This window comes from Pieris rapae, chromosome 5 (assembly GCF_905147795.1).
Source record: "Pieris rapae chromosome 5, ilPieRapa1.1, whole genome shotgun sequence".
Lineage (NCBI taxonomy): Eukaryota > Metazoa > Arthropoda > Insecta > Lepidoptera > Pieridae > Pieris > Pieris rapae.
In genome coordinates, this window is record NC_059513.1 from 3,762,390 (window position 1) to 3,787,304 (window position 24,915).

General features: G+C 33.7%; 2 protein-coding genes across 2 annotated transcripts; one reads left to right on the forward strand and one right to left on the reverse strand.

Moving 5' to 3' along the window:
* Positions 1–2,067: 2,067 nt before the first annotated feature.
* LOC111001018 (katanin p60 ATPase-containing subunit A-like 2) lies at positions 2,068–16,717 on the forward strand. Its single transcript, XM_022270683.2, has 8 exons — positions 2,068–2,170; positions 2,452–2,616; positions 7,446–7,628; positions 8,454–8,662; positions 8,912–9,095; positions 9,559–9,755; positions 15,155–15,396; positions 16,290–16,717. The coding sequence occupies exons 1-8, from the start codon at positions 2,123–2,125 to the stop codon at positions 16,415–16,417; spliced, it is 1,356 nt and encodes a 451-aa protein (XP_022126375.2). The 5' UTR covers positions 2,068–2,122; the 3' UTR covers positions 16,418–16,717.
* Positions 16,718–21,299: 4,582 nt separating this feature from the next.
* Positions 21,300–24,376, reverse strand: LOC111001019 (BTB/POZ domain-containing protein 2). The gene is made up of 4 exons (XM_022270684.2): positions 23,478–24,376; positions 22,836–23,289; positions 22,374–22,520; positions 21,300–21,897 (listed from the first exon to the last, which is right to left on the reverse strand). Exons 1-4 carry the CDS (start codon positions 24,233–24,235, stop codon positions 21,739–21,741), a joined length of 1,518 nt encoding a protein of 505 aa, XP_022126376.1. The 5' UTR covers positions 24,236–24,376; the 3' UTR covers positions 21,300–21,738.
* Between the last annotated feature and the right edge of the window lie 539 nt (positions 24,377–24,915).

The following is a 24,915-nucleotide window of genomic DNA, read 5'->3' on the forward strand; positions in this document are numbered from 1 at the left end:
GCGTTTACACGTCTCCATACACGACTTTTGTGAAAAATCTCGGAAAAAACGTGCTGTTTTACAAGCCTTTTCATCATGCCGTGTCCATTTTGTAACTAGAAACATGATGGCTTTTAGTTTTTTTGTAAATATGAAACGTTCCTATTTGTAAAGTATTTAAATGTTTTTCTCTACGAATATTATTATTCCGGTTTTCTTTTAACCAACGATATCAAGTCGTTTGTAAGAACGTATGTAGTTATCCTTTTGTGTAGGTACAAAAATATGTTTATAATTTGTATGACAAAATTTGTGTTCATCAAAAGAAAATAATGAGGACATGTAAAAGAAAGTGCCCTTAGAGTAGGTCAGTGTTTTCTAGTCTCGTCATCACTTGGCAGCTTTGCCGCTTCTTGATACTTTCTCAGAGACAATTTTTGCATACATGTCTCTATGCTTATATTTCACTTTGAATTTAATTTTCAGAATTTAGTTATCTAGATATACACAAAAGTAGGTTGTTGTTAGCATTTTTATATATTACAAAAACTAAGTATCCTACTTAAGGATAATAAATATTGTACATTTTACATGATTAGTCATATGAAATGGTCAATTCTTATATTGTTTGTATCGTAGAGATCATATTATGATACTTTATGAAATTAATATCAACTATAACTAGTCTCACACAAATAATAATTGATTAAATAATACATTTTTTCTAAAAGTAATACACCAAGTCAATTTTTGACTCTAGTCGGAAGATCTTTTAATTATTTTGGTAATATATTGATTATAAATAAAACCACTGGCAACCACAGTATGTGGAGTTACAATTTAATGAAAAAACTGTTTCATACATAAATCTTAGTGGTGCTATTAGTTGATTCCGACATGATAAGCGTAAGTCACAACGTACAAAGACCATCCAATATACACTTCATTAGGGCTTAACTGACATAGAAACGTATCTTCACTCACAGCACAGCCTCTTACAGCCCGTTTATTTTTAAACACATCTTAAAGACGTCTGACGTTCAATGGGTTTTAGAGTGTGCATAACATCGCAATTTAGGATTTACAACAGTGCTGTCATAACCGCTCTAAGGCTTAGTGGTTAGCGTTTAAATTTAACAACCTGGATTGAACCTGAAACCATACAGTGTTTTCGGATAATAATGACCTTAAATGTGCTCAATGGACCAGACATACATGTTTTTGTTTGAACGTCAAAAATTATATTTTCGCAAAATCGTATGTCGAGTTCATTATATGCATGAATAAATATCAGTTTAATTTCAAGTTTAATATTAATTTTAATTAAAGTATTAAAGTTGTCAAAAATTCATGTCACACCAACAAGAGATTTTAACTGTCTGCGGCACTGCTGCGAAAAGTTTTATTTGAATAATTTATAACGAGTTTTAGCTAAATAACGTTGAAACTGCAGTCCTGCTACGGTTTTAACATAATTACTTCACTGCAGATCCGCTGCGGACGTCCAAGGAGTAACCGTTAGATTGGGGTTGTCTCGTGGATTTAACTGTTATAACAACATAAATAACATCTGTTATAGATTTACTTGATGATTCGATTACTTTTGAGTAGTCAGATATCGAATTTTTTAATATCCGTCTTAACCAAAAACAATATGTACATTTTTTTATTTAAATATTTAGTATTAATATTAAGTGGCGTAACGTTATCGGCTTCAGATTTCTGCATCTTTATTTGACCATAACTCTTCATAAGTGAGTATAATGTGACTAACCAGCCTTTTTTGCCTGAGTGTATTTTTTTCGCGATATTTTCCTAACGCCTTAGGAGCAACTGCTAATTGCATAAATAGCAATAAGTATAAATAAATAAATATAGTTATATGATAATGTCAGTTCTATTTGGAAACAAAAGAACGCTCATGAGCAAATAAGGCCGTAAAATTGGTCTGTGCATTATTTGAAGCAGAATTTACGGCTGAGAAATGATAAAACTTTCATGTTTTGTATCCTAGTAACTAAAAACAACCCTTGGCAACTAATCGTGTCAACTGGTGACAACCTGTGATCATAATACGCAATTTAATGTGATCGTTGTAGATTTTTATAATTTTTGTACTAAAGTGAGAAATAAAACGTTTAAAATGTCTGGAATTAATCGTCCGTTGAGCCAGATGCGGAAACTTGAAACGGTAATTTATTAAAAGGTTTTATAACTACCAGATAAAGACAATTTTGACGTGTTCTCTTTGAGAGGTGGCAGTGTTTTGTGATCTTCTATAAGGTTGATTAAAGCGAGTTGTAATTAAACTATTAGAAGACCACAAGAATTTTTAATAAACACGTAACTAGTATATTGCAAAAATATCATTGTTTACTAAATAATTTTCTAAAAAGAAAATTATATATTAGTTTCATTGAAAACTATAGACAAAATAAACAACTTTGTCCAATAAAAAGCTTTTAATTGTAGAAAGAGGCAGTTTTTCGGGCAAGAAAGCGAATACTAAAATATCTAGTGCTTGGATTTCTTAAGCAAGAGGGTCTGATGAACACCGCAGATGTCCTCATCACCGAAGGCGGCCTCACCAATGAGTATGAGCTCTGCGATAATATTGATCTTGATATCATACTACAGGTAAACATACAGGTAACCTGTAGTACGCAAGTTGAACAAAGATTTTGTAAAATAATTTAATCTAAAAATATCTATGGATACTAAATCGATCGCTACCTGTTAAGACTTCTGCAGTCGTCTAAACTATAGATAGTAATAAGATAAAAGTTTAATAATCAGTTATACATTTTATACTATTATTATATTAAACATATTAAAGACCTGTATTCACTTTGATTAGTAATTAGTGCAGGTGTGTAGTGCAAGTAGTGTCCAATTATTGTTTAGTGAGTCTGTTTAGTAAATTCAGTTGGCATATAGTTTCGCTGCGAGTGAGGGGGAAGGGAGGGCGTACGCGACGTCACTCGCAGTTCACTCGCAAAAAAATAGAACATGCTTCTAATCACTTTACTAAGCAGGCAACTAATCACCTGCACTAATCACTTGCACTATAATATTTGTTTAGTAGGTATCATCTTCAAAACAAAAGGCAACTCAATCAGGGTTGTATTAGATTGCTAGCAATAATCGATCATCCACGCTCTTCTATTTGTTTTGTTAGTAAAGAAAGAAAAAGAAAAAAAGACACACATACTATATGAACGAAATCCAAACACACTCAATTTAATAAAAAAAATACTGACTCAACATGAAGTTACTGTCACCAGCAACACTGATTTTTGTGGACTATCTTGGAGTGACAGAAACACATACTGAACAAAGCCATTTTTAACAATAAAAATAAAAATATCAAACTACAAACGCAGACAAACATAACATACGAGACAATGCAACTAAATTGATTGATATTTATATTGATATGTAAAAAATAACTTTTAGACTTTATTTTGAAAGACGTAATGCCTTGGAAATCGCGGTTTAGAGGTGGCAGGTAGTTCCAGCAATTAGTTGCATTGTATCAAAATCTACCGCGACAGAGTTACAGTTATTTGCAACATTTACCTTTCATCCACTTTTAATAAAGACAAAATCGTAGCAAGCTAGTATCTAAATGATTAATTCTAAATACCAATTATTATTTTTGCATACCAAGTGTAATATTACTTTGCTGTAAACGTGAAAGACGAATAACAGTTTAAAACAAAAACCCTTTAAACTGTCGTCACTGAAGTGTTTACGGCAGCCCTTTGTCTCACGGTCCATTAATAAATGTCACTTCAAAAAGCGCTTTCCAAGCTTACAATAGCTGTCACTAAACGCTGAACAATTATCGTTTTGACCGACTATGAAAGTTGGTTAAATCAAATATTATAAGTCCATACGATCTTCGTGTGCCTAGACGCAATTTGATGAAAAATGCGATCTGTATAGAAAGCTTAAAGTACCCAAATCTGTGGTTATTGGATACAAACAATATATTGACTAAGGTACTACAAGCTGTGTCTGTACATACACTTTCGCGCTATTTCTTGCGTCCTTGGCCGATCTCCAATGGTCACTGCTAGCAAAATATACAATACACATATTGCAAAAGACGCAAATCCGTTTAGATCAAAACGAATATAATATTTTTATAATCTATAAGAGTGAGGCAAATTTCTGTATCTGTTTATTTTTTTTTATTTTAGATATATTTCTAATATGTACTTTAAATAGAAGGATTGAGCAATATGTATAACTTAAGTAATTCAAAGAATTTATATTTTTTGACGTTAGTACCTTATCTAATTAAATAACTATATTTATTTATTAATAAGCACTTCGTTGCATACAGAAATATAATACAATTGAAATAGTTAAATGAAAACGAGGGCAACTGGCGGCCTTATCGCTTTCAAGCGATCTCCTTCAGACAATCATTATACTTAGACTTTAGTGACCACTGCATTCAGAAGTAATATTTTTTTGAAGGTAACTGAACAGTATTTTCGGGTATGCCTTACCAACTAATCTACGGAGGCGGTTTTATTTTGATAGATGTTATTAATTCCGCAGTTCTCGGTGTTAAAATTTATGGATTGGAAACTTCGCGCCATTGGCTCGTGTAGTTTATAGCTCTAATTCAACGCTAAAATAGGTCGACGGCGATAAATATAAGCTTATTAATTGATATTTATCGTTTAGTTATAGAAGCGTTTTTACAAAAATACTGACTAATTACGGCTTTGTATCTACTGACTTCATGAATACGCAAATTATATTTATATGTTTTGCATTATCCGCTTTGTTTAATTTTCTCTTGATATCGATTTTGTGATTGGATTGGGTGGCCCGAATCGGATAAGGAGAAATCTGTATTTGTGTAACATTTTTAATGTATAATTTTATGATAGATAAATTTATGTACGCTTACGTAAATAATTTTTTTAGAATGAAATTAATAACTACGCCATTTATACGAATTTGGAAGACATTAGATTGCGAGCCAAGACTCGCGTGTCCAAAATGTCACAACTATTTTAATGGTGCTCCAGGCGAAATATACACCAACCGGCTGTCAAAATTTGTATTTTTTTTTTGTAGATCGTTAAAATAATAGGTATTTGTATATGATTTTGTGTGTTAAAATTAAGATTAAGGCTAAATTGGGAAGTTTAGTATTTTTATTAGGTACGTGGGCAGGTCCTACAGCCTACTGCGTTGGGTAATTGTCATGCATAATTATTACGATTTAGCTATGGTATGGTAATTTTAGTTTCCATATTACGGTAGGCAAGAGTATATCACTTATAAATAAACAAATATAGACTATAATATTAATATATAAGTGGTACTACTAGGTAGCTTTAACCAAAAAAAATATTGTATATAGTTTTCGCCCTACGACCCACGGCCCCAGTGCAAGTCCACCGACCTTAAACCTTTTCAGTTTTCGTAAAATTACATTTTTTTTAAAACTTTATTTGCAAATGATTGTTTGTGACATAATTTTTATGCGATATAATACGTATTGTTGAACATTTATCCCCGTTATCCAGGACGTTGCGCTTACTAAATGCTGTCACCGATACTATCGACATATTTGTGTGTTCGCAGAGTGAATTCACAGTAGCGATATTGTGTAAATTTGTGTCTAATTTTTATGTACATTATTATAATATTTTAATTAAATGTCTCTCCTGTCTGTGTATGTTTGAAATAAATAAATAAATTTATTAAATATAAATCTAGTTCAGATCTATTTCAGCATATGATTATTGACATTTTTATAGAGATTAATTATAGAGGTTTTTCAATTATTGAGGTTAAAAAATAAAAGGTTATATTTACCTAGAAAAAAACACGAATAAGATGCTTTGCTTATTTAAAAACGGTCGGTGAGAATGTTCCCTAAAATTCTACTTGCAACATTGCCACGGGGTCGGTCAAGGTCTCCGAGACCGCAACATCTCATATTTTGTTCATGTCTTATGGATATGGATACCTTCTGCATCGACAATGCTTTAGACCTGCTTCAGCTATATGAATACTTTAGATTACCTTAAACCACCGTTGTTTTCTACAAGTATTATATAGCAAAGTAAAACCGAACCATGTAGACTTACGCCCAAACTCAATAACCTATCTCAATCCATTTTTGACCATCTGAGATAAACATCTTATCGAATTATTGATAAATGTGTGGTAATAACCAATCGACGGATTGTAACAGCCATCTGTCGATACAAGCTATCCGTGGCAGGTCGGATCGGTGTATGTGGATTGTGGATAGACCTTTGTACGAAAATGACTATGAGGGTTATATATAATATATATATAATGAGGGTTCGGGCGCTACGGTCCTTCTAGAAAAGAGCGTAGCAATTCTTAAAACGCCGGCAACGCACTCGCGAGCCCACTGGCATTGAGAGTATCCACGGGCCAGTTTACCCCTCTGTTCTATAAAAATAAAGAAGATATTAAATCTTTATTGGGTATAAACGCATTTTTACATAATTAAATTACGTTCATTCAAATGTTAAGCATTTGTATTGTTATAAATTCACCTTGTTACTTGTTTTATTAATGACGATTAGAAATTTTGGCGTTTATTATATAAGTAAGAGAAGGTGATATATGTGCTTGGTAGAAAAGTGAATACAGAAAATAAAGAGTTGGATTAAAAATATTTAAAATTCGATATTTGGAGTGTTGCCATAACTATCGTATCGTTAGTGAGACGCATGGACGCCAATATCAATTCATATTTATTTTAATATGAAGTCAAGCGTTATTCTACAATATACTAAACTTATTAGTTTTAATATAGGATTCCGTTTGTAGCATCAGCGTCTCTACGAATATATGATATTTGTTAAATCTTCTACAATCTACAAATAAAAAACAGAAACATCTTCTCAACGATATTTCATAGAATTATGTGTATCTTTAAAATATAGTGTCTATTAGAATATTTTTTAAACTGGTTGTAGTAGCTGTCTATGAGCCATTTAAGCGTCTAATAACAAGTTATTCATGTTAATTAAACAAATTGTATTACAAAAAAAATATCTGAGAGGACGAATTTGATGAACATCGGCTTCTGATTTACTAATTTTCTTTAAAAAGTTCGGCTTTTAATTGGTTTTGACGAAATTAACTCAAAACAGCTACACAATGCCACCTACTAGGCTATGAAGGTAGTATAATGATAATAATATAACGTATTTATTGTGGACTTTGCACCTCCATTAACGCCATTTAAAATAAATGTGTTTCATTGGACAAATTGCTTTTAATTAAGCCTTTGTTTATAATATCCATCTGTCTACTGTCGTTATGTATTTAATTGATAGAACTTTCATTTATCTGTATTTTTTTAAATTAGCATTTATACTAAAGTTTACATGTACCTACGTATATAATTACATACATACGTATATAATTAAACCAAATATTGTAATTTTCAGGACTATTGCAGTTATTACCTTATTCGATTTAACAAACAGCCACAGTTCTGTCGGAAGGTAGAAGAACCAATTCGTAGACCACAGACAAGACGAGTGAAGCCAGAGACTGTGGCTGCTTTGCCGGAACCAGCACCACAAAAACCAGACCTACCGTCCAGTTTCACCATAACCAAGCTTTTACAGGTAAAAAGGTTTAAGGAAAAAAAACCAGGGGAGACTTTAAGTTTGGGCCCCAGAAGGTGATTAGTGTTCTGTGCCTGAGATACGCCGTAGACTTTTGAGTGTAGCGCATGCTGGTTTCTTCACGATGCTTGTCTTCACGAGTGAGTGCGCAAATAGATACAAAGTCCATTGGTGTTCCGCCGGGCATCGATCCTGCGATTTTATAAGAGTCCCATGCTAAATACAATAGGAAAATCTACTTTTTCAGAGAACATTCTTTTTATTGAGTAAAATTCTTCATAAGATACTACAAATCAAAAGAAGTATATCTTTATATATATAACTCTTCTGTGAGTGTGTATGTCACTGAACTTCTCTCAAACGACTGGACCGATTTTGACGAAATTTTTTGTGTGTGTTCAAGGGGATCTGGGACTGGTTTAGATTCACAATTTTGTCCGCTGGACAGTGTTTTTTAATTAATTTTTAATTTATTAGTAGTTGTTGATTTTGGAATATTTTACATAGGATCCGACAGACGGCGCTGCGATCAAATTAAAAAAAAAGTTTTGTTATCATTGTGTTATTGTAGACCATGTGCTGGATCGTTAGATATTGTCATAACATTTGAATAATAATTTTCATCAAAATGGTCCAGAATGTTTTAGCTTATTAAAAAAAGTTTGAAATTTTCAAATTAAAGACTGTCGGGTCCGCTAGTAAGATATATATTTTGGTGACAATCTTTTTTAATTTTTAATTTTCAATTTTAATTAATATATCATACTGCGTGTTATGTATTGAAAACAAAACCTGTTTATTTTAATTATGAAAAATACATTTTAGGATAGCCCAGAAAATATTGAACACAAGATACCAGCGATAGAAAGAAAGCCCTTAAAAGCCTTTTTGTCAAGTTTGTCTTCAGATAAAAGGCACCTCGTAGAAATTTTGTACCAGGACATCATAAGACCCTCAGAGGTTTGTTGGGAAGACGTTAAAGGCTTGAACACCGCAAAAAATCTGCTAATGGAGTCTGTAGTTTATCCTGTACGGTAAGGTTATAATGGAATAGTAAAATACTATTGATATTACTACAGCTGTTTCTGTAATTTTAATATAAACATACCTTGATGCTGTACATTAGCTTCTTTGATATAAAATATTATTATTACAGACGAATGTCTACCGTCTGTACCGTCCCCATAAACGAACATATTGTTTTTCTAAAGTATTGATGTAATTACTATTAATTAACGCAAACGCTTTTAGTAATTTGGTATAATTTTTCCGGGTTCTTATAGCTACCCAGAATTATTTACTGGTCTATTGGAACCATGGCGAGGGGTTCTACTGCATGGTCCACCTGGTACCGGAAAGACTATGCTGGCGAGAGCGGTAGCTGCAGAAAGCGGTTGCACTTTCTTCAATGTCACTTGTAGTACCGTTATTAACAAGTGGAGGGGCGAGTCGGAGAAAATTGTCAAGGTATTAACGATGAACATGAACTAGAATTAATTTTCTCATTAATGTTTCATAGTTTGTCAATAAAATACTTCTCTAACGATAAATGAGGCCTGGAAAAAAATAGGGTACGTAAATTTATTCGCAGTCAAGGCTCCAAATAAGGCATCAAATAGTTTTACATAAACACTTATTAACGAGTTCATACAATTATAAAAGTGATATATTAGAATAAAAATTGATTATTTTATTGTTAATTGACAGTGTATTATAAAAGGTACAGTTATGGTTAAATAGCCACTGCCTAATGTAAGAATTTTCTTGGGAAATATCGTAGCTTGTGAAATATAATTTAAATTTTGTAAAGTTTAGGTACATATTTTCAAAATTTTATTAATATTGCATTACTAAATCTTTTAACTTAATTTATATTTTTGTGTTGTTCCTTTCCTTTCCTTTCTTTCACTTTGGTGATTTATAACCTCAGGTGCTTTTCGAAATGGCGTCTTACTACTCACCATCCATTGTCTTCATAGACGAAGTGGAAACCATGGCGTCTCAGCGCTCGACTTCTGGAGAACATGAGGCGTCACGTAGGCTGAAGAGTCAGCTACTCACAGAGCTGGATGGCATTAGCCAAAGGGATGGCATTGTGTTCCTCCTTGCTAATTCTAATATGCCATGGTAAGATTATTAAAATTTATTTACGTTGTGGTAGGAAGGTAAAATATTTTTGGAAGGCGTCCCTAAGCCCCTCCCTTTGCAAGCGGTCAAAAGGAAATAGGTACAAATATTAACAGGTTATTATTATTTAGTAAACACACAAGCAGCAAAGTCCTCACGCGCGATGAGTATTTATGATAATAGCTTTATTTGTTCTTAATAGAATCTTGTGAAGAGTTTAGACTCTAGGATTTCATTCTCAGGTAGTTCATACTTTAAAGAAACAACCTTTTTGGAAAAGACAATTCAATTAAGCATTTTTGTTCGTTAATATAATGTCAATGGTCCATTGAAACTTTTAATTTTAAAACTTTCAAAATGGTAGCGCCTCTCAGGCAGTGGAGTCACAGCGTTGTGTTCGTGTGCTACGCGATTGTAATTAAATCTTTAATCGTGAAGCCAAATCACCATATTATTTATTATATTTTGGTAGTGCATATATTTTATGATATACTAATTTTATATTATGTGTTCCGTTTGACGTCCGAGGTCCATTATGAGAGTACATCGCTTCCGTTTCCGCCCAAATCGCTAGTTACCGACCTTTTCCCACCACGTGACACCGCCGCCAGCGCCCAGCGTTTGAAACTGGAACTAACTTTTTATCGCGCTAAAGCAAGCCGCCAGAATTCTTGTTAATTGTTGCGTCGTTTTTCGTCTAGCACAGTCGCTAGTGCAAACTTAAAAACGAATCAGTATATTTAAAGTTATATCGACCTAAAATTTATTTTCAAAGTGCTTTGCAAATATGTAAATCGGTGAACTCGGTTTTCACGTTATAATTACAAAATCGTTAAGAAAAGTTCTAAAATCGGTGAAAATTGGTTAAGTAAAGTGCTAAAATAGGTGAAAAATGGTTAATAAAAGTGCTAAAATCGGCGGTGTTGGCCACGCGGTCGAACGTGCCTAGCCCGCACTTTACAAAGCCTTCTCATAATGTCACGGAAGATTTTGTCTCTGCAAGTTCTAACAAGCCGGGTTCTTCGCAAAGTTCGCAAAAGCACGAGTGAAGAGGATGAAGAACCGCCGCCAAAACAAAGACGAAATAACCACGTGCGCAGTAATTCACGTGATTCTTCTCCAGATTTGTTTTAAAGGTTTGAGTAATTGTCGCAGAAATTGGTGAGTCATCTTAATAATACTTTCTCCAATTATGTTGCGTTATCTGGCATGTTTAAAAAGTGCCTCAATCTATATATAATAATAATGCAAACCTAAACGACCCGTTTTTAAACCATGCGGCTTAACGCTTCTGATCTGAACTGTGTACGTTATATGATATACAAAAGAAATACGTTGCTTTTTCTGCTTTTACCGATTTCAAGATTAATAAAGACGTTTCCTAGAGGATTCTTTATAATTGTATATCATGGAACGGTTTATGGTTTACGGTTATTATGGAAAGTTTTGCGGTCTTATCGAACACGTTTGTAGCTCAAAATGAGTTAGTAAATAAGGCGTTACGTAGCGTTTTAGAGTGGTATTCTCACTTGAACGTGACGCTTAATTCAATTCTATACATGATCAATTGTACGAATGTTTTGGTTAAAGTATAAAGTGTATAAAGTGAGTAACGGGCTCACGAGGTTTTACAAATTATTTGCGGCAAACGGGCCAAAGTCTTAGAATCTCGCTGTAAAACATTGCTAAAAAACCTAAAAAGAATTTCCTCTCTTCGGTATACATGTTTAATCCGGAACTATTATCTACATATTTACATAAAGTTGGTGGTATTGACAAATTTGGCAGAATTTGCGGGTACCAACCTAAAACAATACGCGTTAAATCACCCGTACGTTCTGAATAGCCTGTAGCTTCAACTTCTCAGGTCAGTCAAAAGCCCTTTCTTTGTAACCGATACAACTCAAAACAAGGACAAAAGAGTCACAACTTTGATGATCACGAAAGGAAGAAAAAAGGGGGGTGCAAAAATAACAGATTAAATAAATACAAGTATAAGTGACTCGATAGGCTTTTCGGGTGGTTGTTTAAGGTACTATCACAAAAATTGGGCGAAATTAAAACCCTCTTCCAACCGCCATTAATACTGCCAACGCGGGAAATCCTAAAAAAGTTGCAAACACCTGTTTCAACTTCGATGTCGTTGGAAATCCATTTCATGATTCTAAACCATAATAAATACTGGAGCCAGCCCTACTGACCCCGTTGTTCATATCTCCTCTTTTATAATAACGAAAAATTAAATAAATAAATAAATGCGATTTATTTTCAACCCAAAATCCTTATTTTCATGAAACCAGAACCTTTTCATCTGTTTCATCACCACCAAATGCCAAATTTTCCTATAATAAAGCAATGGTGAAGGATCTCGGCCAAACCCAGTACCATGTACCGATTTTCCACGAACATCGTTTCTTTCTGTGTACCAGTTATGAGGGAAGGCTCCGTCAAATGACATGTTTTGGCCATAGCTCCGAAAATTTTTTGCGTCGGCGACAACTTGGACAGCCGAGCTATTACGCCGTCAAGGCTTACGAGTAATCGTTTTCTTGGATGATTACTTACTGGTCCACCAGGACAGAACAAGTCTGAACTCCCGGGTTCTCGTAGCCATGCCCTTTATCTTTAAGAACCTGGACTGGACCATAAATCTAGAGAAGTCGATATGCACTCCAATGAGGTCGATCGATTTTCCGGGTATCACGTGGGACACAATATCAAATGCAAAGTCCTCACCTGCAGAGAAAGTAATCAAAATTCGTCAGTGCCAGTTAACACGCCTGTCAGCCGGCAAATTGGACCCTCAAGCAGGCCCAACGCCTCTTAGGGTATGCCAATTTTGCGACCTCCATCACCCACCGGGGGAGGTTGCATTGCCGAACGCTACAGCGATACAGGAATGATTTAAGGAGATCTCCTCTTTGCCCGAGTCCTTTTGCAGAGGAGGTGAATCTAGACATGGTATAGTGGATAACCTATCTCAATTTTGCGACCTTCATCACCTACCGGGGAAGGTGGCATTGTTAAACACTGCAGCGACAAAGAAATTCATTAAGGAGACCTCCTCTTTGCCCGAGTCTTCTTGCAGTGGGGGTGAATCAAGACATGGTATGGTGGTTGCACAACCTCGGTCACAAGACCCCGATTCACTTAAAAACAAGGCATATGCATTACATTGTCACCGATGCCTCGGATCTACAAAAAGGGAGTGCAGGTCAACAACAAACCCCTGAAAGGTTCTTGGACACAGTCAGATGGAGTGGCATTGTAATCTGAGGGAGATGCACGCTCTGGTAGCAGCAATCTGTTTCCTAAAGAACTCGACGTTAGCTGCAAAGCGACAGCAAAACTGTTGTTTAGTACATAAAAAACGAAGAAGGAACAAGGTCCCCAAATGCTGTTAAAATTGACAAAAGATCTTCTGGCACTGACGTACAGTTTGAATATTGTACTTATCCCTCACGACACTTGCCGGGAATGTACAACGTGGAAGCCAATTACCTCTCGCGCAATCGCAGGGGCGCCAAAGGGCATCTCTTAAAAGGGCAACCACGGACATATTCGAACCATATAGATCTTTTCGCTTCTGGAGAGGTTCATGTCGTAGCAAGTTTTGTGTCGCTAAACTATTAGACTCGAACGCTTGCGACTCCTTCATTAAGCAAATACTGGAGATACGATCTAGTGTTGATATTTCCACCGCCAGCGATTCTACCTCGAGTGCTGCACCATTTCATCTTTCCTCTAAGGGAAATAATAGCATAATAATAGCACCCAGGTGGAGGAAGCATTTTTTGGCGCTCGGATTTGATAGCCCGAACACTTGCACCCTCGCTATCAGTACGGAATCTAAGCCAAACCCTGATATATACATACCGTAACTAGTTAACCTCCTCCTTAAGTGCAGAAATTACAATTGGAAACGTTTTTGGCTAGGAATCTTTAACAGACAACTGGCTTGAGACGAAAAACTTCTTTCGTCGTGTTGAAGAACTTCAACAAGGAAAACATAAGCCCCTTTTTGGTATAAATGGGTAAATTAAATTATAACTATATATATAATTATATATAATTAAATATGAACTGAATATGTCGATTCCCGGCTCCTCCTGATGTAGTTAGATACTTAGCAAAACTATTTACCAAATAATCATCTGGCATATGGTTCAATTTGTGAGACTCTAAGCGATGTTAAGATTCCATCTAATAATAATTTATTAAAAACGTACATAGTAAAGCATTTCCTTTCCTCATATCGCTTATAGCTAAACCAATCACGCAGGAATTGCCAGTATGGGATGCACATCCATTATAATTTTATTGGCGTCTCGGCGCAGAGTTCATGATTTGACTCTTGCGTGGCGACCTTCATCATTTTATTATTAGCCGTAATTCCATCACTTTGCATCTGGTTTTCGGTTATAAAACAGATACAGAAACGTATAGACAATCAAGTTGGACGTTTTTATCTTGCCCGAATAAGCATCTAAATCCGTCATTTGTCTTAGGACACTCATAACCGTCTCTAATAATAGGCGTGGCTCCTTGACAAATTTATTTATTACAACCAGAGATCCTGTAAGACTAGCTACCCCCGCAATTATTGGGAGCAAGGTTAAGAAAACCCTTTAGAATCGGGTATCAAATCATCGCCGCGTAGTTGATTAGGTGTAGCTTCGCTAAAGTTTTTAGAAAGATTTCCCATAAATTAAATTATTAAGGCAAAGTGGCGTCATGAAAGTTCATAAATATTATTGTTGAAATCTAGAAAATAATAGTCGGAATGCTGAGACTCGATCGGAAAAGTCTCTTTCGCAGTAGGATTTTCGGCCGCTTAATGAATTAGCCAGGTTTTCTACTTCTATATAAACAATGAAAATTTATTTACCATATTTATTAAATGGTTCTAAAGCTTAGGCTTTAATTAGATTGTATTGTTTATTTCATCATGATTCTATCGAAAATAAATAATTCAAATCACATTGTTGCGTTTTTTAGTTATATTATATAACCTTACAAGCCACCAGGAGATAACAAACACGTCTCTCATAATGGACCTCGGACGTCAAACGGAACACATAATATATAAATTTTACCTAAAAATAAAATTTGTATTATGTTTCCTGAGACGTCCGAGGTCCAAACGAGCTCTTCCTGGTTCTCTAATTATGAGACAAACAATGAACAAGAATTCTGGCGGCTTGCTTTAGCGCGATAAAAAGTTAGTTCCAGTTTCAAACGCTGGGCGCTGGCGGCGGTGTCACGTGGTGGGAAAAGGTCGGTAACTAGCGATTTGGGCGGAAACGGAAGCGATGTACTCTCATAATGGACCTCGGACGTCTCAGGAAACATAATACAAATTTTATTTTTAGGTAAAATTTATATATTATTCATTTTAGGGAAATAGACACAGCTATGTTGCGACGTTTAGAGAAACGCATCTGTATTCACTTACCGGACGCCAAAACACGAGCTGAACTCTTCCAGGGTTATCTAGGAAAAAATATAGAGCTTGTGCCGAAAGTAGATTTTCACGAGTTGGCTATTAAGACCGAGGGCTATTCTGGTAGTGACATCAAGATGGTATGTAAGGAAGCATTAATGGCCAGTGTTAGGAAGATGCTTCCAAGCATGGGGAGAAGTGAGTGCTTTTACTATTTATTAGGTTTTGTATGTGTCGCTTATTTTGTTTTGAAAGTCTATTAGAGTTATAATCATATCAAAACTGAGAGAAGTTGAATGGAATTTTCTCAAGATATTGTTACTTAAAATTTGCTCGTACGGTAAAGGAAGAAATTGTGAAGATGTCAGAATTTTGAACACCAATCGTGAGTGTCAAGGGTGTCTCGTAGTGTTGTTTTATTATTATTTTTAGAACATACGGATAAATGTAGGTCCTTTTACTAAGTTCACACATTATATTTGATATTTATGTTATTTTATATAAATACTAGCTGCCCCCGCGAACTTACTTTCTCTTTAATGACCTACCTTTTCAGTACAAATCAGCGTGGAATCCCAGAGGGTTCCCTGAGATTTTTGTCTATATAAACCTTACAGTTCAAATTATAAGATCTAAACTAACAATTAAATAATAAGGGGTTGATTCTAGAGACTTAAATGTTAATATTTTTCGAGTTATTATCGAGATATTAGTAACAAAAAACACAATATCATTTTTTTCATCTTATTTTGTTAATAACAATTGCAATTTTTAACCTGCACCAAAATCCATCAAAAACATTTTTCTAGAGCCGATTCCGAATCGAACGAGCCATCGCTCATATTTTTAGCACCTTTATCTCTATTTTTCACGTTTTGAACTTGTTGACGACCAGACTATAATTTTTCTAGTAATGAATAAATGTATAAAGTAAGTATTAAAATTTATTAATGAAAATTTGTCACCTATAAATAAAATTTATATTTTGAATATCCGTTGAAGATAAATCTAGAAACCAATCTCGGGAAATGTCATTAAAAATCACAAAGAGCTGTAAAAATTATATTTTTTCATTACTATTGTATTTGCAGGTGCTTCTAACAAAAAGGACAAGCTATGTTTATCAGATATCTTGACTGCTATCGAACGAACCAAGCCCGTAGCAAAGAATTTGGAGAAACGGCATGTGGAATGGCAAAATGAAATGGGATCATGTTGAAGTTTGAGCTTTGACTGGAGTATGTCTCATGATTATTTATTGAAGAGGCATAGTAATTTTAGTAACATTTTAAGTTTTTTTATAAAATAATATATTATTCACTATCGTGTTTGTTATCAATCATTGAAAGAGATACACTCGTTGTATTGTTCTATTATCCACCATAAAATAATTACTTAATATTTTGTCAAGACTAACTCGACTGAATTAAAGATAAACATCCAATAGCAGTTTCAATATTATCAAAATGGAGTTCGAATAAGAAAATAAACTTAATAAAGCTATACAAAGATTCTTAAATGCGCGTTTTTTTTATAATTATTTAATCATATCTTACCAATTCGTACTGGGCACCATGTAGGTACTATGAGGAAAACTGTATATCTTACACCATCTAACATAGACAATAAACACTAAACAGGCTCATAGTTAAAATAGAAGGTAAGTATGTCTTTTTAGTAAGGTACTACGCTACCACAGAGCTACGAATATTGAGAGAAGTTCTTCTTAAAGTTAAAAAATAAAATTCAGTATTTATTTTCACGTTTATTTAGTCTAGTCAGCGTTACGTTTACAAAATACATAGACAAAAATACATATTTACTCTTAACCACCGGGCTAGGTTTTCTGGCACTTTAGAATTGGTTTTCTGTTATTATATACCGTTACGATATCAGTAATTTTTAAAATCTACTGAGAAACGATCGCTTCAGACACATGTTAGAAGTTTTTTAATACAAGTTAATGCTTTTCGAAAACTGTTGGGGTAAAGATATCCCTTATTAATTAATGAACATAGATCAACGAAAAACCTTTTAAAATATAGCAATCGTCTTCCTTATTGCAGATAATCTCTTAAGTCAGTGGAGAGCTATATATATAAAAATTTATACTGACTTAAATAATATGAATATGAATGTGTTTTTAACATGTTTCTCTTCTCTGTAAAGTCAGTGGAGAGCTACCATACAAATCAGTTTCACAATTCCGTCTGTATGTATATACGACTTCAAGTTTTTTATCCTCTATCCATTGCATACATATATTTATAACTTGATAGACAAGTCCCTGAAACTTTATATCTGAAATACGTTTCTCAGTAAATACATAGCTTGAAGAAAACAAAATGTATTATCAGCTTATTACATAAAACAATTTAATTATGGTGGGAGACAAATAACATACAATTTTTTGACTAATCCTTAATAAACTAAATAATTATTTTAGGAATAGAACCTAACCGAAATATTTGAAATTACTATAATACATCTAATTTTACTAAGATACCGTTACAGTTACATGTGATTTGTTTTAGAAAAAAATTTGACTAGACAGCCCAAATGAAGTACTTAAAATGACTTGAAAATTTATTTTTAACTTCAAACTCATAAAATAACGTGTTATAAACAAAATAAAGGCCAGTGAAAAAATTGTTTACAACCTTTTGGTTTAAGGTATTAGATATAATTCAATAGAAAAATTATCATTGGAAACATTGAATACAATTGAGCTAAAAAAATAAATTTACAAATGATTTGCTATCACAGATAATTCTAATACGAGTCTAAGCGTCTTGGTAGTATTTGAGACTAAAAGAAGAGCTACAATAAATTTGAAAAAATAGTATGCTAATTCCAATGTACAAATCTCTTGTCTTTCATACTTAACACAGATTTGAAACTCAACGTTAATTCTTAATCCTGGCAGTTATAAACGTGTCACATTCTGACGTACCGTTCACGTTTCGACTTCAATAACTAATAGCAAATTAATAATAAAAGTTACCTAAAGAATGGTGACAAGCAATTTCATACCGGGGTGGCCTACGAGTACAAAGGCAAGCGGTCTTACATTTTTGATTAGAGTGAGTTTAATTAAATCTTTTCTGTAATCCTAATTGAAAGACTAATCTAAGTATGGCTGTTATTAATAAACGATTGACTAGTCAATTGTAATTTTGACACACTGCATTATTTCCATCGACAAGATAGGACAATTTATTAGCCATTACCTCGGTACGTTTATAAATAAATAGTTATTTCTGTACATTAGAGTTAGCATTAACATACTAATATTTTTAGTTTTGGCTTTGATAAAGTTCCATTTCGTATTTCGCTTGTATTGATATGTGTGTGATCTATTACTTTATCAAATGTGCCCCTGGATCTAAGGTCTAAGACCGAAAGGAATTTATTTACCCTTATTTGTCAATGACACTACCACTACAATTTAGAATAGTATATTCTTAAAGCGAATATTATATCTATATCAACTGGAGGTTACCATCAAAGCTTTTTATGATATAGTCATCGCGAGTGTAAGGATTACAGTAACCAACGTAGATTGACAAAGCAAAAATTTATATAAGGTCATTAACAATATGATTTTAACAACCACTTATAAAAGGACATCTGAGACCCTAACACGAACTTTACGATAGTCAAGTATTCAAGTCGTTCGTCCAATATAATCCTCCGCCCAAAGCATTGGAGGTGGGGAGTGGGGCTGCGGGGGGATTATGCGTAATGCATTTCCCCTCAAGTATTAAATTTTACATACAATTCCGTTTAACGTTAAATAGTTCGTGCTAAAGGTAACATCAGGTGAGAATGTAAAAAGCCGATAAGACGCGCGTTTTATTTGGTCGGATGCTATGCTATCGATAAAACATAGTAAAATTAAACGCGCCATAATTTCGTCTTTTGTTTTTAAAATTGAAAAGATTTAAATTGGTAGACATGCAAAATACATACTAAAAACCACATCTACTCAATCACATACAATGTCACAATTTTACATATTAATGTAATTTAGTACGGTAAGAACACTTTCATGTCTCACATTTTATGAACTAACATCTACTTATCACAATTGAAACGAGAAATATTAAAAGCGAGTTTCACCTTTTCTATAACTTAAGCAACGTTGTTCACGACAGAAGAAACGTGTGATACAGCGATAATTTTGTTCGTTATATTTAAATATTTTACCAGAAATATTCCTTATAGATAAAGATCTAAGTATAGGCAGCGGCACGTAAGTCTAGCGCTGGCCGATACGTGGAGGGGATTGCTGCGCATGTGTACTGTGGTGCGGGGGACGGAATGCGACTGGAGAGCCAATCGACGCTCTTCATTCCGCTAGCCCCCCTCAGGTACCTTATTTTTTAATTCTGCGCAATAACGGTCAGCGCTAGAGTTTCGTGCCGCTACTTGTAACTTCAAGCATGTTTACAATCCAAATAGGGACCCTTGCCTGATAAATAAAAATAATTTCATATTAAAACGCATAAGTTAAAAATTGTGGTAGCTAATTCCAGTCCAGACTATGATCAATATAAATTTGAAAAAAGATTGTTTAATAAGTAGATATCTACACTTAACTGAATTATAAGCATAAGTATGTCCATGCAGATAGTATTGTCTTTTATTAACATAACTTGTACACATTTAAAGAAAAACACTTTTTTAACGGATTGAAGTTATGTATTATTGTAAACTTATATTTATTTAAACATAATTTAAAATTACACCGACGTTTCGCGTGCTTTACAGCGTGCATGGTCACGGTGACTGAAGACAAAAGGTGTTGAATGTCAAAAAAGTATCACAGCATCATGTTTAAATAATTATAAGTTTACAATAATACATAACTTCAATCCGTTAAAAAAGTGTTTTTCTTAAAATGTCCATGCAGATTAGTATGTCTGAACATGATAAATTATAAAATACTAAAAATTATGGCGATTATAGAATATACAAATATAGCATGCCTTTATTTCAATATTAATTAAGGTTAGATTTATCAAAGCAGATTTAATACCTATTTAATACCTATTTAATAAATTATATTGCAAAAATATGTTACCAAACTATCTCACTTCACATTAATTTTACAAAATTTGACATCGCAAAATAACAGACTTATATTCATGTTTGATCTTTAATCTGAAGGAATGTTTCGCCAACTCATTAGATAATTAAAAACTATATACCTAATACAGCGAAAATCGTCCTATTTGGATCTCCTATTCATATTCTTTTTTATTACAGTTACATCATAAAACTCAATTTCTAACGTAAGCATAGGTGCTTACTTGCAAAGCTGAGTGTGTAATCAAACAAAAAATATTTTTAGCTTAACAATTAGTAATCTCAATTTCGCTTTAAGGTTTTCATAATTCATTAACGTACAGGTTTCAAATCAATCAGTATCACTAAATTTTAGCACTTCTTATGTCGAAAGCGGAAACATTTCAACCAAATTGAGTTGTTTAGTTGATAAATTGTTACTATCATTGGTTTGGTGGAAACCAAACTTTCCTAGCACAAGATAGTCATATGACAAAATCCTATACATTTTTTATTTACAGGAAGGAGTCACAATTAGAAGTGTCACCTCGGAATCTTTGTATACCACTATAATTAATTTAAACATCACTTGCAATGTTATGAATAATTTTCTATACTTTTAGTGTATCATAGACATCGCTAAGAATTTAAAGCTAAATAAGTAATATGTATATTTTCTAAACTTTGATTGTTGTTTTATATTTGACACAGTATACAATAGTTTAAATTACTTCCAATATATAAAAAGCGTTTTATTGCAAGGACAATATTTTTATTACTGCTCTTTTAGAAATTGGTGCATGTTTGAACCATTGTCTATCTTGAAATCAAAAAAGCTAAGCTTTCAACTATTCATTTAGTATTTTTAGGGCCTGTTTCACAATGTCCGGATAAGTTCCAAATAAGCTATTTATTACTTATTTGTAGGATAAACACTATTTTTGCGTTTCACGACTGTCAGATAGCGCTATTTGTCATGAAATGCCAAGTATCTTATTCGGAACTTTTATCTTTCTTTTTTAAATGAATAATTTATGTGTTGCATAGCTATTTGGCACTTTATCCATACATTGGGAAACAGGCCCTAAATGTTCAAGATTCTAATGTTAAACACATCATTTTCTAAAGCTGTATCAATCTCATAAACACCTTCCAACTATTACTGGAGTACAATTATTAAAAGTTTATTGTATTTTTTCTTTCTCTCATATTAAACAATTAATCATTATATATTGTTAAATACTTTGGACTTATAAACATTTTGAAAGTTGCTATCCTCTAAGCTACAATATACAGTTTAATTTCACCTTTTCCAAACTCACTTTTTAAAGTATTTCTTAGCCATTGATCAGTCCGTCAAAACCGTATTTACACTTACATATGAATGTTGCCAGTTCCCAAAACAATGGCGACCTTAGCGAGCTTTCCATATAGAATCAGGTCCGAAAGAAGCCTCACGGGCGACGAGGGTTAAATGTAGAAAATTATGGCGGGAATCTGGCCATCTTCAACAGATGTACCATTGTTATTTCCAGCGGCATACGAAAACTGAAACACCACCTTTTCACCATTGTTGCAATCAACTGTTGCGCGACGAACACCTTTTGATCCGTAGTACGAGTCAGTGCCCTAAAAATAGAAGCAGTATAAGGAACAGAAATGGAGGTGTGAGCTTAACACAAGCATCACCTACTTGGCAATAAAGAATTTATGATCACAAAAGAAACAGTAATCTAAGACATCTAGTAAGCTTAGTTAAAGTAAGCAGAGTCAACAAAAGAAAGCAAAGCTCACATAAATAATAGTACATGAAGATATAAATTTAATGTAGGAACCCTTGAAAATGCATTTGGTTTTCAAAATATCCTTACACTCACATTGTATAATGTGATGTAAGGAAAATCAAAGACCCATCCCCAACCTCTATAGTGATACATGAACGGGCCCTTATTAACATTATATACTTAACAAAATCTTTTCCACAATAAATACTTATCATATGTACGCATTTCAAGACCAAGATGTAGCGATTTCAAATTAGTTTCTCATGTTTCCATTGTTTTGTTATTATTGATTCAAATATGTCTAACTAAAATAGCACTTACCTTTAATTTAGCACTAGCAATGTAAGAAGTGTTAGGTAGTATTTCAACTGGTTCTTTGAACATTGCCCTAAAAGTATCATCAGTTCCATCACAGCAAAATGTAGTTGTATTTGATCCACACACTTTCTTTGTTGCCAGATGGATTATCTATAAATAATAATAAAACTATTTATTTACCTCTCCACAACTTTTAATTATATGAGGCTTGTGCCCATAATAGGTTTGAAGAAGCCCTGTCAGCAGTGAATGTTTATTTTAATTTATATAACATTAGTATTTAAAAAATTAAAACATGTATAACTCATAATAGATCTATCTCCTGAAACTAATCTATAGTAATGTGACAAAGAAGAATTTATATATTTGTATGTTTAGGCTTTGTTTATTTTTTTAAATATATAAAAAAAAAAAATGTCCAACTATGCAAAGCTGGGATAGGCCTTTCATTTGATAAAGACTTACTTGCAAGTGCACTTCATATTCACTTGGTCCAAAATATGATCCATACAACCCAAAACCAACAACAAAAATCCTCTGATCCACTGTAAATCTGATTCGGTCAGTTGTCCCACTGTAGCCCCATCTGGATTCTGTTTGTGAGAACCTGTTCACTGTCAACTCTTTTCCAGTCATACAACAGCGGGGTGTATCCAGAAATCCAACATTAGGTTTTGGATTGACAGTGAAATAAAGAAAAACTTGTACAATCTCCCGATCATCTAAAAGACCACTTTGGGCAGGACCCATAGCAAATTCTTCCACTGACATGAGGGGAAACCGTATAGCATGGAAGGCTCTGCCAAGAACAGTTCTTTGGTTAGTTGGGGTCACTGGAAGCTGACGTCTTATACATTCTGCTTCGGACCAACGAAGGACAGCTGAAAAGATTTTAGCTTCTCTGATTCTGAGAGTGTCCCTGAAAATAAATATTGCTTTTATAAATATTTTAAGAACTTAAAATATGATTAGACATTGAATTAATAAAGGTCACAAGTATTTCATAATTCAATTAAATAATAGCAAATACTTACGTTTACTTAACTAAAAATTTTAATGATATGTATACAAAATTCAAACCCAATAATAATGTTTAAAAAATTATACCTTTCTAAGACAGCATTTAAAGTGTCTTGGTCTATATCTGTAAATCCTTCAGCATTCAAAGCATCCGCAGTATTTTTATCAATCATTTCCAAACAAAGTGCAGCTAATTGTGGTTCATCAAACAATCTAGCTTGTGTGAGCAACAAGAAAGCATTGTCTGTACCTAAATTGCTCTTCAGAAAATCTACACAGTGCTCCTCTAAAGCAGCAACAGCATATTTTTTTGCTGTATATAATGTTGTCATCACACTCTCTGGGCCAATTCGTACTTCATCTGAGTACAGGAACTTTAACAAATGTAGGAAAGCCGCGGGTTCCACATCTGGGAGCTCCACCTCGTCAGACTTAGTAGCCAGTACACCATTAAACATGGCATCAAAAACTGCGCTTCCAACCGAAAGTACGAACTTGTGCGCTGGAATGACCTGCTGATTGGCGTCTTTACCAACGATAAAATGCACGTCAGAGAGGATTTCGTTATTAAATAAGAATGATAAACGTTCTTTTACAGTTGTTTTTGTTGCCTGCCAGTTGTGTAAGCGTCCACCTGTGTTATGAGTTGGTAAGTTTTCAATGGCAGAAGAGGAAGGCATAGGGTCAATAGAACGGACCATCTCTTCGTCGTGTCCACTTTGGCGTGCCTGCTGATTTGAGGGAAGCATATTTTGTGGTGGCTCTTCGTCTCCATCGCCGTCGGCATCGGCGATCTTTACATTCGACAGTCTATTAACAACATCATTCTTAGAACCAGAAGCCATTATATTACATGGGCTAAACCACCTTTCAATCTTTGCTTGTATAGTATCTACAATTAATTTTTAAAAATCGTGTAAGAAAATTACAGTATTTAAGCAGTATTTATTATATTACAGTTAAAGGTTTTTCCACTGTTCAGATTTTTGACGTTGACGTTTAAAATACTAATAAGTTTGTCATTCTAACAAATGTCAGTCTTGAACTTGTGAAGGCATACATGAAAAATTCAATTCCAATCACAATTGTGTAATAAGTAAAAAGTAAATATTGTAATAGCTATATTTATAGCAAAAAATAAAAGTTGAATTAGATATCATATCGTAGCAGTCATATTTTTGGAGTTTTACAGATAGATATACAGTGGATTGTGGACTGTGGAAATGATCACTATTATTCTGTGAGTGACGATACCGCCAAATTTTACCAGGTGAAAACTTAAATGGAGTCACTTATTTTATGGGATTTATTCGAGCCCCTTAGAGACATATTGAGTTGCGAAGCTTAGAAAATAAGATTTTTTAAATATAATATATCAAGTATACATTATATAACATTTTTTTCTTATTTTTATCGGTGGGGGAAGCGGCTATAGATTTTCAAAAATGTGGAAAAAATTGTACTATGGTCATACTCGAGCGCGTCAATTATTAATAGCATTCATGTCGTAGTTTTAATAATGTAC

Excerpts from the sequence above, each read along its gene's own strand:
- LOC111001018 (XM_022270683.2), top strand. The coding sequence starts at position 2,123 with ATGTCTGGAATTAATCGTCCGTTGAGCCAGATGCGGAAACTTGAAACG. Across the intron at positions 9,756-15,154 it reads GCTAATTCTAATATGCCATG|GGAAATAGACACAGCTATGT; the intron begins GTAAGATTATTA and ends TATTCATTTTAG. Across the intron at positions 15,397-16,289 it reads GCTTCCAAGCATGGGGAGAA|GTGCTTCTAACAAAAAGGAC; the intron begins GTGAGTGCTTTT and ends TTGTATTTGCAG.
- LOC111001019 (XM_022270684.2), bottom strand. The coding sequence starts at position 24,235 with ATGGCTTCTGGTTCTAAGAATGATGTTGTTAATAGACTGTCGAATGTA. Across the intron at positions 22,521-22,835 it reads AATATGAAGTGCACTTGCAA|ATAATCCATCTGGCAACAAA; the intron begins GTAAGTCTTTAT and ends TATTATTTATAG. Across the intron at positions 21,898-22,373 it reads TTGCTAGTGCTAAATTAAAG|GGCACTGACTCGTACTACGG; the intron begins GTAAGTGCTATT and ends TTCTATTTTTAG.